Here is a 17706-nt window from a genome sequence, read left to right as displayed (position 1 = left end):
CATTTATGGGCTCTGGGCACACTTGGGCCCTGTCCCTCTGCCATGTCCCTGCAATACCGGGAACAGGGTGGCCCAGTACTCTCCTTCCGTTCCCGCAGCCTCTTGCTCAGCCCCTGTCCTTTCTGTCTCTCCATCCTCAGCACCAACTCCCTGGCCCTTGAAACCCTCCCTTCCTGATTCCTAAGCCCTCCTCCCTGACCCCTCCTCCCCACCAGCCATTAAGGGTGAAGGACCACGAGCCAGGCTGGGGCATCTACCGGAAGAGGCGGTTGGCCGAGGAGCTGCGGTAGGCGATGTTGTTGAAGAAGATCTCCAGCTCCTGGTCATTGTCGAAGTCGGCGGCGATGACTGTGCGGACAGGGGAGGGCATGGAGAACTTGGGCGAGGCGATGTCCTGCAGGGGAGAGGCCTGCGGTCAGCGGACGGGACAGTGTGTGTGGAGCCATCTAAGGCAAGAGGCAGCCCACCCCTCGCCTCCCCGTAAGGGACCTGGGGTGGCTGCCTTCAAGACCACAAGAACCTCAGGTTGCTTGTAGGGGAACAAGGAGGGGAGAACAACAGCCACCACAGAGGCCAGCAAGGCGCCGAGCAGCTCCCCAGTCAGGACCACACCAAGCCCTCTCAGCAGGCCCTCGAGGCAGCACAGACATAAGCAGGCCCATGTTTCAGGGGAGGTAACTGAGTTCTGGAGAGGAAGGTGAATCACCCAAATCACAGCTAACGAGTGGGGGCAAAGCCAGGGCTTCTGATTCCAGATGCTGTGCGCTTTCTGCTACGCATCCTTCCTCCCGTGGGAAGCTGGGTGGGCACTGGGCTCTGTGCACTTGAATCCAGGCTCCAGCACTGACCGGCCGTGTGATCTTAGGCAAGTTACTAACCCCCTGGATCACAGTATCCTCATCAGTAACATGCCCAGGTTGTGAGGAGTGCATGTAAAACGCTTGGCCCAGAGCTGGCACGAGACAGATCTCCGGCAACCTGTCATGCCTTGTCCCGCCGTCAGCCTCACGGAGGGCGGAAGTGGCTGCCCGTGGCTCTGCTTTTTGCTGTCTCTACTACCTAATGTTTCTTGGGAACCTTTTGATTTTTTTTGTGACATTTGCTTTAAGGAGGCTGCAGTATCAGCTACACCTGTCCAGGACTCATGGGGAGACCCCAGACCCAGGGGAAGTCCAGCTGGGACTCCAAAGTGCTGGGAGGGCCCCGGGTGGCCCTGGCAAAGGGCCCTAGGTGTGGGCTTGCCTTTGAAATAGAAGCAGAGCTGTGCAGGGCGACCTTTTGTTTCTGAGCAGAACATCCCCATTATAGGTGGGTTTATCCCTTAAAGACCCAGGAGCCTATCCAAGTCCCAGGGTCCGTGGAGAGGGCTGGGAAGGGCACACTGGTGCCCCCTCCTGCTGGTAGGAGCCGGCTGGGTCAGCCGGTGAGCTGCCGGTTGTGGGCAGGCCAGGGAGGAGGTGGTCCCCATCAGCGCAGTAACGAGGTTGATTAAGAGCCTGGCCAGCTGGTTGGGATGGGCCGAGCAGGGCCTTAAGAGCTAGGGAACAAAGAGACCTCAGGCTCTCTCAGATGTCATTATTCTATTGATCCTGTAAAAATGGAAGCCTCCATAGCCCCCTTGGGTCACCCCCCCCCCCCCGAAGCCTGGGCTTCCAAGATAACGTGCTTTGGCTCTAGCACAGTTCCGGGCACACGGAAGGCACTTGACAAACGGGGCGTTTGCTGTCATCATTGCCATTGCTCTCATGAGCTGGGAGGAGCCGACAGAATGGTCAACCTGGTCTTCACCCTCGGCCCGTCCACATTGGGGTGGGTAATTCTCTGTCGTGGGGGGCTGTCCTGTGCACCGTAGGATGTTCAGCAGCATCCTTGGCCTCTGCATGCTAGATGCCAGCAGCACCCCCTTCCCTAGTTGTGACAGCCCCAAAGGTCCCCAGACATTGTCAAATGTCCTGGGGGAGGGCAGCAAAATTGTTCCTGTTGAGAATGGGAGCTGAGTGAGGATGGAAATCACCCACCTCAGTCTTCGCCAAGGTCCCAGAGGGATCAACTGCGCTGCGCTCTGGGCGTGCCCTCCCAATGCCTGAGAGCCGGGGCTCAGGCCTCAGCCGGGAGGCAGCACTGGGTCCCAGCACCCCAGGGTGGCGGCCTACGATGGGGGGGGTTGTGAGGTGGCCTCTCCATTGTCACACAGACATAAGGCAAACCCCGAGGTTTCATGGTCTCAGGGATGTCTCCAGGAATGTCCTCACTCACTCGGTTTTTTGGCAAGACCGAGGCACCTCCAGAACAATCCCTGAAATCAGCTTCGGGGACCCCATGCCTTCTGCTGCCCTCCCCGACGAAGCCCCAAGCCCGAGCCAATCATGCTGGTGGCACTTCCATGACTGTCACGAACAGTCCTCTCGAATTCTCAGCCTCAGTCTATTGACAGTTCAGGGAGGAGGCACAGAGAGGGTCTGAGGCCACCTTGCCCACCATTCGCTGTTTGTCCCTAGGGGTGGCTGTTGGGAATTCTGTGGCCTCAACCTTCCATTCTCTCCCACCATTTGCCTTTGGTTTGAATCTCAATTTGAAAAGCTCAGGCTGGCTGCAGGTGAGGTTTTTCAGGAGCCAACAGGAAAAGTGGCCTCGATCCAGAGAATGAAGCCCACCTCACAGGGGCCCAGCCCACCTCGGGAGGCTGCGCTTCCTCCCCTGCCCACCTGGCTCCCTCTGGGCACTGGTGTCTTCACCGAGCCTGGGCGGAGCCCGTCGTTCCCTAGCTGTTACCTTCACTGTCACCCCCATCCCCTCCAAGCCCCTTCTCAGCCTAGGGGGAGGCATAGGCCAGGGTGGCAGCTCCTATGACGTGCCAGGGCCACTGCAGTGCAGGCGGGGGGAGGGAGGGAGAGGCCCCTTCTTACCCGAAAGCGGACCTTCCCGTGGGCGCTCATCTGCAGATAGAGGCGGTGGGGGCCGTTCCAGTTGCCATAGACGATGTCCACTTTGCCGTCACCATTGAAGTCGGCCAGGGCGACACCTCGCCCATGCTGGTGGGGGTCGTCCACACCTGGGGGCAGAGGCAGAGACCCTCAGTGTGGCGACCCCACACCCCACACGTACTCACCTTGCTCGAGCTCTGTGACAAGGAACAAAGTATGGTGGCCCTAGAATTGTTCCTGCCCTCCCAGGAGTGGAAGGGGAGATACGGCAGCGGTCTCAGAAGTTGTCACAGGGGCAGGAGGTGGGAGGGCCACCCGGTTGCAAATAGACCGGAGACTTGTCCTCAAGTTGCGTCTGCCCGGCAGGCACGTTATTTCTGCTCAGTCTGGGGGCAGCAAGGGTGGGAGGAGGGAGACTGGGGGGATTCTGGAGGACCAGACCCCTCCCACCAGCCCCAACACTGCCACCGGGAGACAGCAGGCTGGTCACGCCACTCCTTTGCTTAAATCTCTCAGTGACTTGTCAGTACTCGTGGGTCAAGTTCAAACTCCTGCCTGGGGAACACGAGGCCCTGCCTGGCCGTGGCCCTGCCCAACTTCTCTGGTCTGGATCTGCTACCACTCTCCCCGCTATTTGCTGAGCTCTGGTCCTTTTACTCCTCAGATGACCCAGGCCTTTTTCAGCTTCTGGGCCTTTGCTCAAGCTGGTCTCCCCACCTGGCCCGCTCTCCCGTGCTCTAGGCTACCTGGCTCCTGGTTTTCCTGCTCTCAGCCACAACGTCACCTCCTCAGGGAAGCCCACCCTGACCATGAATCTCAGACAGCCACTCCACCCACCCCGTCACGGTCCCCGACAGCCTCCATCCTCCTGATCACCCTGTGTGGTCATGTTCCTGTGCGGTTTCCTTGCTCAGGGTCTGGTTTTCCCACTAGCTCTGACACTCTGTGAGGTTAGGACCGTCTTTTTGGTTCCTCTGGGTTTGCACACGCAGTGTCTATCTCAGGGCCTGCGGTGGCCCGGCAGTTGCCAGTAAATACTTGCTGAATGAATGGAGAGACATAAATAACGTGACAGAAAGCAAAGGTAGGTGACAGCAGAGGAAACGCCGCGGGCAGTGTGCCTGGTGCGATCTGGGAAGGGAAGCCTCTGTGCACAATGCCCACCCCCCACACCACCCACTGCTCGGTCCCGGGGGAGGATGGAGGGCGGCGTTGCCCAGGTGACGGCCTGACTGGCTGCCCCAGGCCAGTGCAGAGCTGAGAGACAGCGGCTCTAGGCGCCCACCCACACTGACCCTTGCCGAGGACAAACAGCTGTCAGTCATCAGGCCCCCTGGGATGTCAGGCAACAGGACAATATGATGGGTGGTGGGGATCCGAGACCCCGGGGCACACACAGAGAGCTCTTGCCAGCTGCAAACACAGAGATCTGAGGGTGGGAGCCAGGAGAGGGTGTGGGGGGGGGCCCTGAACACCTCAGAGGCTAAGTGTCGTCTTGGGGGAAGAGGACGCAAGGAGAGAGGGGAAGTGGGAGAAGAGGCAGTGAGACCCAGGCTGGAGGAAGAGGGTTTGCAAAGGACTGGGGGCAGCCTCCAATCCCTAGGATTGATACCCCATTAATTCTCTGCAAAACTCCTGGCCCGAGTGTCGGTGGCCTTCTGCGTCGGCCCATTTCTCTCCTATCTATGAGGCACCTTGACAAGGAGCTGGTTCCCTTTCACGGGAATAGTCGGTGCCAGGCTGCATTTCACAGCAGCATCTGTTTGGGTGATGAATGCCCTCTTGACATGTCTTGTTAAACCCCTGCAATCACTCTGACTTTCAATTACGGGCCTAGCACCTTGCCTCTCTCCTCCCGCCTCATACCTTCTCCCACTCCAACTTGTTCGCTCACCTCTGCTTCCATCTCTTTAACACCTTATCAAATCCTCTAGGTTTTCTCCCTTCGCTTTATGATTTCTCAGCAATGAGAAAATTTGCTGCCAGAGTACAGCACTGGGAGGGGTGAGCTGGTGGGAGGACAGGCCAGGGGAGCTGCCCCCATTTCGGCTTTGCCAGGGACGGAGAAGCGGTGAGGCAAGGATGAGGGCTGACGGGCGACAGCTGGGGCCGGGAGGGTGTCGTGGGCCAGGAGCTCCCCGAAATGGAGCCTCCCAGGCCGAAAGCCGGTACTCTTAATTCGGAGAGTGGACTGGCACACGCCCAGGGGTTTGATGCTGGCTGTTGGCAACAGCCAGAGCTTGCGGGACGTTTGATCTATGTGTCTAGATCCCAGTCACCTCTTCTTTTGGAGGCCACAGCTCCCCTCAATGCCTCCAGGAAGAAGGTGAAGTCAAACCTTCCATTATTCAGCAAGGCAGGGGTGGTGGGATGGCCGAGGGGAAGTAGCTGAAGGGCAGACGTGGGATGTGATCCCACATCTGTGGACTTTTCTGAAGTGCTCGCTCTGTCACACAGCAGAATTTACAGGATGGCCACCGGGTGGCAAGCATTGTGTCAAGAATGGATAGATCAGGGCCCCGGTCTGTGCAGAGCTCCTAGACAATCCACGATGGCCACGTAGAAGCCTGCGTGAGGGGTACGAGGGGTGGCGGGAACGTGGAGAAGGAAGGGCCAGTCTCCGCCAGGCGGCGCAGAGGGCGGCAGGAAGGGCCTTGCAGAGGAGGCATTTGAGCAGGGTGGGGAAGGGCACATGGAGGTTCTGCAGGCTGTGGGTGTGGGGGGCAGTCCAGGCAGAGGGAAGGGCAGGTGCAAAGGCTCTGAGGTTGATGAGGGATGAGCACAAAGCTGGGAGCCTGGGCACTGTCTCGAGTGGATTTTTGTCCTGCTCATTCTAGCTGTTTGTGTATACATCTGTTTCTAGAATGTCAGTGCCGTTCTGTGTGGGGGGTGGTCTTAGCTTTATTCGTGGCAGCATCCCCAGCTCCTAGCACCAGCCTGGCACTGTGCAGGGGCTCCGTGAATGGTTGCTGGACTGAACTGAATGTTTAAGATAAACGTGGGAGGGGGCCACGGCGGGAGAGGCAGCTCACAGGGGAAGTTGACGCTGAGAGACACAGCAGGACTCAGAGGACCGTGGGCCACTTCCGCTGTCAGAAAGTGACACTGGTCCGGAGTTCCAGACTCCCTCTCCCCAGCAGCAAACATTTCTTGTGTCCTGAGCCACATGGGGGATGTGGAATTGGAGTGACAAGCACTGTTCTCGGTGTGGTGCTGATGATGACTTGTCTCGCTCTCCCCGAGGCTGGAGGGGGCAGGGCGGCCCGGTGTTCCCCGTGGGTCTGGGGGCTCAGGGGGCTCAGGGCGTGCAGCGCGGCGGCTGCATCCACTTACCAACACTGGCCGCAACATCCACGAAGGTGCCGTCACCGCGGTTGTGGAAGAGGAAGTTGGGCCCGTTCTCGTTGTCGCAGAAGATATCTGAGGCGCTGCTGCTGAGGATGGGGCCCACGCTGACGCCCCGGCCTCCTAGGAGAGGACAGCGGCCCACAGTGAGTGGCGGAAGCAGAGCCCCAGGCCCAGAATTCCAGGAGGAATTCTGACCTTCGCATGTGTCCCTGAGCCTGGGCTCACCGTCCCCATGAACCGGTGTGCAGGGCGACAGCCTGAGGGAGCGGCCAGGGAGGAGCTAGAGCCAATCACTCTGTGGCAGAGGGTGATTCCATGCGCTAAGGAGCACAGACGGCACAGCCCCCCAGATGCCAACACCCTGCCCTGCCCTTCTGAGAGGGGTGGCTGAATTACGATAATCCTAAACCCGGCTCTGCCAGGCCACTTTGGTGAAGTCACAGACCTCCCGACAGCCTCCCCGACTCCCTCTCTGAGTCACACGTGTGCTGGTCAAGGCCACTGGGTATGCTCCTTTTAAGAACCTATAGGAAGAGGTTCCAGCCATAGGCACAAGGATGCTCACTTGGCTTTGTTTGACGTAGGAAACAATTACACACATCGATAGCGAACGGGTTGAACGGATTACGGTGCATCCATATGACGGACCATTCTGCAGCTACTAAAAAGATGGTGTAGATCCACAGGTACTGACTTGGAGGAGTGCCCGTGATACAGTGTTGAAAAATAAGCAATTCATCAAGTAACAGTATCCTGTGCTCTTACTTTTATATTAAAAAAACATAGGAAAATACATGATATTTCTGAGTATACATGTTTGTGCAAGCTTACTCTGTTTGAAGAAAAGTGGGAAAGGCCACACCCCAAGTGTCAGAAATACTAGGCAGGAAGCAGCCCCACCAGGGCCAGGCCACGGATTCTAGTCCCAGCGTGGCTTCTTGCAAACTGTGTGCCCTCGGGCAGTTTGCCTTACCCTTTGAGCTTCAGTTTCCTCATCTGTAAAAGGAGGATAGTCTGACCTGCCTTTTCCACTTCAGGGTTTCTGAGAGGACCAAATGAGGTGAGATATACCCGTTAGAATGGGTATTATCAAAAAGACAAAAGATTACGAATGTTGGTGAGGATGCAGAGAAAAGGGAACAAATGCACACGGCAGGTGGGAATGTACATTAGTAAACCCATTATGGAAAACAGTATGGAGGTTCTGAAAAAAGTTAAAAATAGAACGACCAAATGATCCAGCGATCCCACTGCTGGGTGTACATCCAACGGAAATGAAATCAGCGTGCCTGAGACGTATCTGTGCTCCCCGTTCACTGCAGCGCCACTCACAACACCCACGATACCAGATAAACCTGGGTGTCCATCAGTGGATGGATGGGTAAAGAAAATGTCCATCTATACATGATGGAGTGTTATTCAGCCTTAAGAAAGAAGGAAATCCTGTCGTTTCAACAACATGGATGAACCTGGAGGACACTATGCTCAGTGAAATAAGCCAGGCACAGAGAGACAGATACTGCATGATCTCACTTATATGTGGAATCTATAAAAGTTGAACTCACAGAAACAGAGACTAGAATGGGGGTTACCAGGAGCCGGGGCCAGGGGTGGGGGTTGGGAAGATGTTGGTCAAAGTATACAAAATATCAGTTTAACAGGAAGAATAAGAGATTATTGTACAACATGGTGACTATAGTTAATAATAATGCACTGTATACTTGAACTTGCTGAGAGAATAGATTTTAAGCATTCTCACTACAAAAAAAATGGTAAGTATGAGAGGTAATGCATGTGTTAACTGGCTTGAGTTAGCCATTCCACGATGTATACTTATTTCAAAACATCATGTTGGATACTACAAATTTATTCAAAATATCGTGCCGTACACCATAAATATATACATTTTATCAATTACAAAAATAAGGTGAGCTCCACATGAAAGGGCTTTGGGGACCCCCCAGCCTTGCTGCTCAGAGTCAGGCCTGTGGGCAGCTGCGGGAGGGGCACCTCGGAGTTTGTCAGAAATGCAGAATCTCCGTCCCCTACTGAACCAGACCCTGCATTCTAACAAGACCCCTGGGTGGTGTGTGTGCACTGTACAGTTTGAGAAGAACAGCCCTAAAGGGCTGTTCCGTATGATAAGAGTTATCAGAGCACTCCAGAAGAACTCAGTTTTTTTTTTTTTTAAATCAATGAGAGCTCAGGCAGAGCTGTGTCATGATGGGCCAGCCTCCCACCCCCACCACCGCCATCCGCAGGTCTCTGGGGCAGAGGTTTCCCCGAAGTGACTGTGCTAATTAGAGACAAGGGTTCTTTTGGTCTCTGGGCTCCTCCCACCCCCTGAGAGATGCCCCCAGAGGAAATCACGGGGCCTTTATCACCTGCCCACGGCCAGGGAGATGGGGGTGGGAGGAAGGTGGCACTGTCACTCTTATTGCCGTCATGGTTGGACTTCTTGTTAACACACTCTGGGCCCTATGCCTCCCGCTTCCTCCCAGATAATCTGATTAGCTCTCAAAGGGAGCTCAAGCCTCATGAAAATGGGGCCACTAACTTCACATCGTTCCCGTGGAGCATCCTCCAAGACGTGACATCTGCTTTTCATGAGAGCCGTGGGGTACAGTGGGGTGGCTTTCAGAGGCCTTTCCTGAAGCCAGCAGGAAAAGGTGCTGGGCTACAACCCGGGCCCTGCCTGTGCCCATGAAAAGAGGAGCCGTTAAGTGGCTGCTGGCAGCTGTCCCCGTCCTGGTCCTGCCAGACGCCAGCCGTGGAGCAGCTTCCCTGAGAAACCCTCCGCCTTGCCTAGGCCCCTGGAAATTCCAGGTGGGACCCAGGGGCCGGCCGCCATGCGGCTCCATCCTTCTTCCCCTGCTTCTGCATCCTCCAATTTCCTCTCTGCCTCTGGCTCCCAAGCTGTGACACATTCCCTTCATTTTCTACAAAGCAGGTTATTTCCTTTTTGGACAAATTTCTAAATCTTTCTAATTAACTAATTGGGTTGGGTTGAAGCCTTGTACCATTTGTAACCTGTAATTACTAGAAAATTGCCATGGTAACCACACTACTAATTAGCCACAATTTATTGCCATGGCAACCAGACCATAACAGAGATGTTACCCACAACTCCTTGGCAAGTTGGCTGCACAGTTGGGGAGCAGGTGAGTCGGCAGTCAGGGAGCTGGCCTCCTGGGCCCCAGCCCCAGCCCCTTACCCTGGGCGGCTGAAGGGGGGTCTGAGGCAGGGGTGGCCAGGTGTCTGCACCCCTTGCTGATGCCATGGGGGAAACTCTACTCGCAGGTCAACATGCAAGTCCTGTTCAAGCCAATAAAATCCACCCCTTATGAATGTAGGCTGCCCCTTCTATGCCCCTCCAGGACACTGACAAAGACCCCTCATTCAGTAGGTGTCTTCCACTAGGACCCTCCCCCTCCTCTTCTTTCTCTTGCCCACCCTCTTCCCCACCTCCTAAGGCTTAGCACACAGCATATGGGCTTCCCAGGGGGCAGGTAGGAACATCTTTATTTAGACTTGGAGAATGATGTTAACTCCACTTTATATCAATTAATTCTTTTACATCTGAGGCCAACACATTCTCTTGGGGACAAACAGTTCCCCAGGTGAGGCTGGAAAGGCAGCACTGGAGGTGGGAAACCACAGGACTGGAGATCAGAAAGTCCAAGTTTGAGCTGTGTGACCTTGGGCACATCACTGAACCTTTCTGGGCTTCTGTTTTCTCAGCTATAACATAAGACTGATCATATAATAATGGCTCCTTTTCAGGGCTGTCATAAATATTAAGTGAGCTGGTTTTTGGAAGGTACCTTGGAAAATGTCAGGTGCCACATAGTCATTAGCTGGGACAATTTGCCACCTGCTGGGTGAATAATATCCCTTTATTTTTCTCTGCACTTTCAAGCTTCAAAGGCCTCCTAGTTCTGCTGTTGGAGTGTGAATGCTCCTCCCTGCTCATCCCTCCCTGAAGGCTTCTCACTCTGCCCACCTGGCTGGGCAGAAAGGGTGGGGTTACAGGGGAAAATGCCCTTCCGTGGCCCCCATTTCCTCTGGCCACGTTCCAGCATTCCCTCTGACGCTCTGCTCATTGGGCCCAAGCCCCATAGGGCAGCTTTGGTTGTCCTCAAGAACAGCACTCCTTTGGCTGGGTGAGGTGGCTCATGCCTGTAATCCTAGCACTTTGGGAAGCTGAGGCAGGAGGATCTCTTGAGGCCAGTTCGAGACCGGCCCGAGCAACACAGTGAGACCCCATCTCTGCAAAAAATAAAAAAATTAGCCGGGCATAGTGGCACATGCCTGTAGCCCCAGCTACTGGGGAGGCTGAGGCAGAAGGATCGCTTGAGGCCAGGAGTTTGAGGTTGCTGTGGGCTTTGATCACACCACTGCACTCCAGCCTGGGTGACAGAGTGAGACCTTGTTTCTTAAAAAAAAAAACCGTACCTCTATACCTCTGAACCCCAGCACTTGGTGATATAGACTCAAGTACAATATTTCAGGTGCAGGTGACTCAGCTCTCAGGTAGCACCTGGGCCAGCCCTCAGGGACTGGGGAGTGGGTGGAAAAGGCTGCGGGGACGGGGTGCGCACGCTGCTGAGCTACTTCCAACTGAGGGCCCGGGGCCCAGGGACGAGGCAGCACGGGGTTCATGGTGCTAAGGAAAGACTTCGAGCTCTTGCCTGGCCTCTGCTCTCTGCACCTGCAGGATCTCGGGACATGCGCTGCCCAAGCCTCAGTCTCCATCCCTGTAAAGTGGGTGGGAGAATGAGAAGATCTCCAAGGCTCCTTCCTGCTATACTTCTCAATGAATGCATCCTCCAGCATGGGCCACAGGATAAGTGTGTTGGGAGCTGTTCCAGCGCCCGTCTAGACTCAGCACCTGTGAAGACTCTGAAGTGAGGCCTGCCAGCCAATGTGCTTGGGCCCGGGGGTTAATCTGCTGGGGCTTTGACAGAAGCAGGATTCTGGTAGAAGCCAAGGTCTGTAGGCTGCCAAGAACATCTGTGATGTAAAAGAGCAGGGCAAAGATGCTGGAGACCGTGGGATGGAGGAATGGGCGGTGTGTGTGTGCCCGAGTGCGTGTGTGTGCGTGTGTGCATGCGTGTGCATGTGTGTGTAAAGGGCAGGGTGGTAACAGGGGCTCCCATCCTAAATTTCCTGAAAAATGCTAAAGCAAAGTAACACTGTGTGGGTGCTGGCGTGGCCACTCCCAAGCCCTCTGGAGGCTTCCAGATGCCGGGCAGGGGTCCGGCTGTGTGGAGGGGAGGGCGTTAGACAAAGACAGCTGTTGCCCCCTCATTCCTGCCCTGTCTCTACTGAGAGTTAAGGGCAGGGAGGGGGAAGAAGGACAGGCCCCATCATTTGTTCCCTCGCAACAGAGGAAGGATGTGTACTGGCAAGCCTGGGCGTGTAGCCTGGAGTGGCCAGCCACAAGCTTGACATTTCTGTAAAATCTCTTGTGTTAGCTGAGAAAGATGCATACAAAAATTACATTTCTATTCTATAGCATATCTGTGTCTGTTTTAAAAGAAAAATGATGTTACCCACAACCCTGATTGAATGTGTCTGCCCCGGGCAAATGGTCCCTGTGTATCCTGGGCTTTGGGTACCCCTGAGAGGCCCGTGCTGCACTCCCTGGGGGTCCTGAGCCCTGGCTGAGGAGCCTGTCACTGCAGCTCTGCCTGGTCCCTGGCTCTCAGATCTGGTTTTGCTCCCGACAAAAGGCCAGCGCCTGCCTGGGTACCTGGGAGGCTCCCACTCTGCGGCCCCTGGTCAAGCCCGCTAGTGGGTATCTGCCAGGAGGCCTCAGCTGGGCTTTAGGCATCTCTGTCTCCTCCAATAATGACTTCCTATAAATCAGATCTGCCCTCTGCTTTGTTCCACACTGCTCCCAGCCAACAGCGAAGCTCCCCGCCCGACATCATAAATCCACCTTCACTTTCTTTCCAAATTTCTTTTAAGCCTTCTTTAATCACCACCTTGCAGCCTGGACAGATGCTCCCTCAAAGGGCGAGGCCAAAATGGCGAGTTCCTGGGAGGGGTGGAGGCCTGGGGGAGGCAGCATCGGGCGGGAAGGAGGGAAGAGAGATGGGGCGAGTAGGGAGGGGAGGAAGATGCCCCTGCCCTTGTCTGGGGCTGGAGATCAGGCTGGGGACACGCAGAGAATGCCTGCAGGGCAGGGGCCCCTCCTTGTGTGCGTCCCCCTGTGCCTAGCACAGCACTCCCTGCATCCAGGCGATGCCCAGCAGAGGGCCCTGGTGTCGCTCTGGCAGCGCCTCAGAGCAGGAGAGTGTTGGTGTTTGCTACGCTCCATGGGCACTGCCCATGTGCCAGGCATGTCCCGTGTGTGCCTCCTTTCTTCCTCACAATGCTCCCATTTTGAAGGCGAGAAAACCGAGGCTGGGAGAGGCTAATAGTTTGCCATTGCTGCCTGAACCGGAGCAGGATGTGCACCTGTGGCCTGGTTCCAGACCCTGTGCCCTCAGCCACTCCTAGACTGCAAGCTCAGGGTGCTCAGAGAAGCTGAGGGGCGTGCCCAGGGTCACAGGGCCCAGGGCCACACGGGCAGGGCAGGACTCTCGGCTTCCACCTACCCTGCGCTGGTTCTATGCCAGGCTCTGCCGTGGCCAGAACCCAGTTCCTAGGATTCCTAGGCAGGGCAGCTGCCCGCACTGTCCTGGCTCCAAGAGGTCTCGGGCAGCCTCTTGGAAATAGGGGCTTGGGATTTTCAGGGAACCAGGGGGTGGGGAAGTGGTCGTCCTACTGCCCCAATTTCTCTGTCTCTGGCTTCGCCGCCCTCCAGGGTCCTCAAGTCCCCTGAGAGCAGGCATGGTGGTCGCTAGATGGCACTGTGACCCAGCAGAGCGGAGGCGGCCGCCGGAATCGATAGTGTCTGGAGAGGAGGCCTCTCCTCCCCCTCCCGCAGAGCCCGACAGCCGGTGCACCAGCAGCGCCCTTGCCCGGCTTGCCCCGGGGTGCCCGGGCCTCTCCCTGCTGCCCGGAGCACCCCAGCCGGGCAGCTGCTTCCACCACGACAACCTGGGGCTGCAGTTCAAGGCCTGAGTGGCAACCTCGGGCTGCTTCCCAAGGGGTGCAGGGCTTCGCCTTCCCCAGCCCCTCCTGTCCTGCAGGCTGGAGCAGGATTCTCGAGCCGAAGCTCAGCAGAAAGGCCAGCTGGCTGTGGCAGCTTAGGCATCAGGAGATGGGGCTCTAAGTGATGGTTCCCTACAAACTCCTGTGTGACCTTGGAGGGTCCCTTGGGACCTCAGTTCTTCAGCAAGACGGGAGGTTCTCCCAGGTCACACAGCTGGCCAGCGGGTGGGTGCTGCGAGGCTTGGCTCCAGGGACCTTCAGCTCCCTGGCTGCACCCCCGGCGGTGGCCTGCTTCCCGCCTGCCTGCTCAGGGCCCTGGCACTGGCCTGCACTGAGCACTGGCCACGTGCCCAGAGCCTCAGCCATCAGGCGGGCTCAGCACGGTGGCCTCTATGGTTGGGGTCCATCCCTCGGGCTCAGGGGGGGACTCTGGGCTAGTTTTGCAGCCGGTTGTCCATGTGTTGTTAGCCGCGTGACAAGGGGAGCTGCAGGGTAGTGTTGGGGGGCTTGGCGGGCAGGGAAAGGGTGGGCTGGGGAAGGCAGGCAGACAGAATAGTAACATGGTGGGCCAAATGGGTTCTTGTCAGCCAAATGGCTCTTGGAAGTCTGCGGAGCTGCTCTAACGTGTCCTCTGGGCACGCCAGCTGCCCAGCCTCCCTCCATGCCTCTGCTGCCGCCTCCTTGAGCTGCCCATCCTTCCAGCCCAGCCGGCACAGTTGGCTGGGGCTCCCGTCCCCGCCGTGCTCCTCAGCTGCCTCCTCTGGGTCCCCGCCGTCCCCCTGCTCAGTTCCATGCCAGCCCAGCCAGTGTGAACAATGTCCCCTTCATGCTCACCCAGCCGCCACCTCTGAGTTCTTTTATTTCGTGTCTCAGCCGCTCTCCCAGTCGGAGGCTTCCTTCTATCTCATCATTTTCAAGGGATTCATTCCCCGCCCCAGCCCACCCGCCTTCCCCTGCAAGATCAAGGCACTTAATTGCCACGCTAACCCAGTGCACAGAACTGGGAACTATTCAGAAAAATTGACTGAACAAATCCAGGCTGAAGCGCCTGCATGTTTATTCCCTTTCCCAGGGAAACGTGGTTTATTACTGACACGGCCTTTCTGTGGCACATTCACGCACGGAGCTCTCAGGCACTCTGAGGGGGCTTGAGCTGTGCAAACTAGCTTATTGTCTAGTCATTTATTTCCACAAACTTTGCCAGACAGGTCAGCATTCATCTCCCCCGTTCTCTGGGGTGGAAAGTTGGTGAGAGGAAGGCATCATAAACTCAGGGGAGGCAGTGACAACCCTTTCTGGGCAGGACTTTGAGATTATGCCACCAGCCAGGTGTCTGGAGGCGAGGGGATGCCCCACGTGATCGCTCAAGGATGCTTTCGGCCCCAGCATTTGGACTCAGGCCGGCTGCCACTTTGGAAGTCTCTGTAAGAGCAAGAGAATCTCTACGTCCGAAGCACAGGTCGGGCGTGAGTGGGGCTGAGGTTCGCATGAGAAGTTGTTGTGCACAGCTCTGGCTTCCTGATTTTTGGCACCCAAAACAGGAACTGGATTGCTCTGCCATCAGCAGTCTATTGGCAGATTATCAGAGTTTAGTCAGCAGCCGTGCTGGAATTAGAAAAACAGCCTTCCCTAGAAAGATCTCCCTGTCAGAGACTCTGACAATAGGTCCTCCATCCAGAAAGATGAGGGGGGAGCGTGCCTTGAAAAAAAAGTGCTGGAGAGGTTTTGGAACAAGAACACAATTCTTTGAGCTCAGTTATCTGAGACAGGACCCAACTGAAGCTTAGGGATTTAGCACTCAATTCCTGGCTGCATATGTGTAAGTAAATAATTTCATCTGCTATTTGGCAATAAATAATGCTTTAAATCTCGGCTTTTGTGATTTGTCAGTTTTCTCCTATAGAACCTGCTCACCCATCGTTGGGGTTACAGCTGGGAATGGGGCAGGGGTTCCAGGGAGAGGTTGATGTTGTGTGTCCCCACACCCCACTTTCCCACAAGCCACTATGCCTGATGTCTCCCATTGGGCACCCCAAAACTCCCACCTGCCAGATGTCTCCATAACCCTTGGACAGGCAGGCAGCATGGGAGGAGCCTTCTGTGGGTGGTGGGATGGAATAGAGCCTCTATCCCCCTCCACAGGGACATAAGCCCACCCTCTCCTCATGGTAGTTGCTGAACTAGACTCAGCCTTGCCGGGTGCCAGACCCCAGCCCCAGACCCCATCCCCTCCGCTGCACAGCCTCCCAGGTGGCCCTGCATACCTGTGTATTTGCTGACCCCGGCCTCAGCAGCCACATCTCTGAGGGCCAGGATGCCCTGGGACAGGTCACTGGCCTCGGGGTCCATTTCGATGAGCGCATCGGGGCCCACGTTGCCGTAGGCGTAATTGGCAATGTAGATAGAGTAGCGTCCAGAGCCCTGAGGAAGAGGGAAGGAGGTGGGTGAGTAGGCCCCTCTTGGCTCATCCCAGTCTTTCCCCAGAAACCCCCCCTGCCCCCTGCAGGGCCACAGCTCTTCCAGGGGGTTGTGTTCTTCTCCCCAGGCCTGTTCAGATGGCCTTGCAGGCTGTGCACGGCACACCTCCAGAGGGGCTTTGCACAAAGGCTACCGTGTGAATGACACCTCCGGGAGTCGTACAGCAAAGCAGCCTGCTTCTCCTTCCATCCTGTTCCAAAAGAACACATCCCTCCCTCTCCCCCACAACCACCTTTTTATAGACAATTTTCTAATGTGCCTCCCTCCAGCTGAGCTCTCTCCAGCTGCCAGCCAGGGTAGCTGCTCAATAAATATTTGCTGATTGATTGATCTACCAATTCCCATTATTCTCAGTCTCTCTCTCTCTCTCATTCAGGCTCACTCCAGCCAAGATGACAAGCAAATTCCTGAGCCACCTCCCTCTCCCCCTTCCTGCCCTGCGCTTCTTCATGCCTCTATTTTGGTCGCACAAGAGGCGCAGATTCGCAGGGGTCCTCCCTCCCTCTTTCACTCCCTTCTTTTCCCCGTATTACCAGAAAGAAAGATTATATTGCTTCTGCCTTCATAACACTGTCTCAAATATTTTATTTTTCCTTTGCATCCAGTGGAGGCCCTGGGCATCGGCTTCTCTTTGCTACAGTCATTCTCTCCTCTAGTCCGAAACGCTGCTGATGAAAGATGCTTCTTTTCTGCCTGTTACTGGAGTGGTGTTATTTCTTCAATGGACGCCTTCTTCCCAGGAGACCCGCACAATTTCTAAATCAGTTGTCTAGCTTTCCTTTTCATCACTTCCCTCCAATTAATCAGGCGGTAAGTACTTCTTGAGCTCCCACTCTGTGCAAGGCGCTCTGCTATAAATGTACTTAAGACAAAGTCCCTGTCCTTAGGTTGCTTCTAGTCTAGTTTGAAAGGCAAGCCATGAGCACAAAAGGACACCAGAGAAACAGCTGAGCTCAAGGCAACAAAATTGTGCTGTCACCTCTTTCTCTCAGCCGGCTCTGCCTGCTTCTACTCCTTATCCAGTGGCCCAATGAGCAGAACCCTTGCCCCACCTAACTGGTCACTGACTTTGTGCCTGCTGAGGGACCCTCTTCTTTGAGGAAGCTGATTAGGAGCCACTTGAGTCTGCCTGACTGGGGGCTGGGGCCAAGGAAGGAGCTCAGGGTGTCCTGGGGGTGTGGATACACCAACAAGCATAGACGCACACGGCAGAGAGTACACACGGGATTTCCCGGGTGCGCAGAAGAGGGGCTCCTAGCCCAGAGGAAGGGCACCGAACTGTGGGGAGTTCAGAAAAGGTTTTCTAAGAGGAGTCTCAGCCGGGTGAAACGGAGGGGAAAGAACCTTCCGGGCAGAGATGAAAAAGGGAATGATGGATGTAGGGAAACCACAGCAGTCATGTTAACTGCATGTTGCTGGAATGTACGATGCAAGACAGTGTCAGGGGACAAAGCCAGAGAAGGTGGTAAAAGCTGTTTCCCTACAGACTTCTCCGCGCCTTCTCTTTTGGTCATCTGAGTCTGTCCCCTGCCACCTGGGAGTCCGTGCTTTACAAATCTTGTTACTCAAAGTGGTCCCTGGACCAGTGGCTTCGGTGACATCTCGGAGCATGTTAGAAAGACAGACTCCCAGGCCCCACCCCAGACCTGTTCAATCAGTCTGCATTTTCGCCAGACTCCCACATGGTTCCTGTGCAAACCTGCAGTTTGAGATGCTCTGCTTTTCAACACGGCTTCCTGATCAGGGGAGGACTTTGAGAGGTTCTCAGCCAACCCAGGAGCGTGGTGTATGTGTGTGGAACGACTGGCTGAGGAGTGAGTGAGGGGCCAAAGGGGAAAGTGTGCCATCAAGG

The 17706-nt window shown here is 55.8% G+C and overlaps 1 protein-coding gene across 2 annotated transcripts in view; it reads right to left on the bottom strand.

Annotated features, from left to right (window-relative positions):
* The window catches only part of CRTAC1 (cartilage acidic protein 1), a 132060-nt gene that overhangs the window by 15409 nt on the left and 98945 nt on the right, over positions 1-17706 (bottom strand). For both annotated transcript variants that reach the window (XM_045568692.1, XM_045568693.1), the window contains exons 5-8: positions 15641-15797; positions 6258-6392; positions 2907-3052; positions 258-394 (exon numbers count right to left, since the gene is read on the bottom strand). In XM_045568692.1, the coding sequence (XP_045424648.1) occupies positions 258-394; positions 2907-3052; positions 6258-6392; positions 15641-15797 (575 nt within the window). The remainder of the gene's footprint in view (positions 1-257; positions 395-2906; positions 3053-6257; positions 6393-15640; positions 15798-17706) is intronic.

The sequence above is a fragment of the Lemur catta genome, chromosome 14 (genome assembly GCF_020740605.2).
Source record: "Lemur catta isolate mLemCat1 chromosome 14, mLemCat1.pri, whole genome shotgun sequence".
NCBI lineage: Eukaryota > Metazoa > Chordata > Mammalia > Primates > Lemuridae > Lemur > Lemur catta.
The sequence above is the reverse complement of the archived record's forward strand: the minus strand, read 5'-3'. Positions and strand labels throughout refer to the sequence as shown.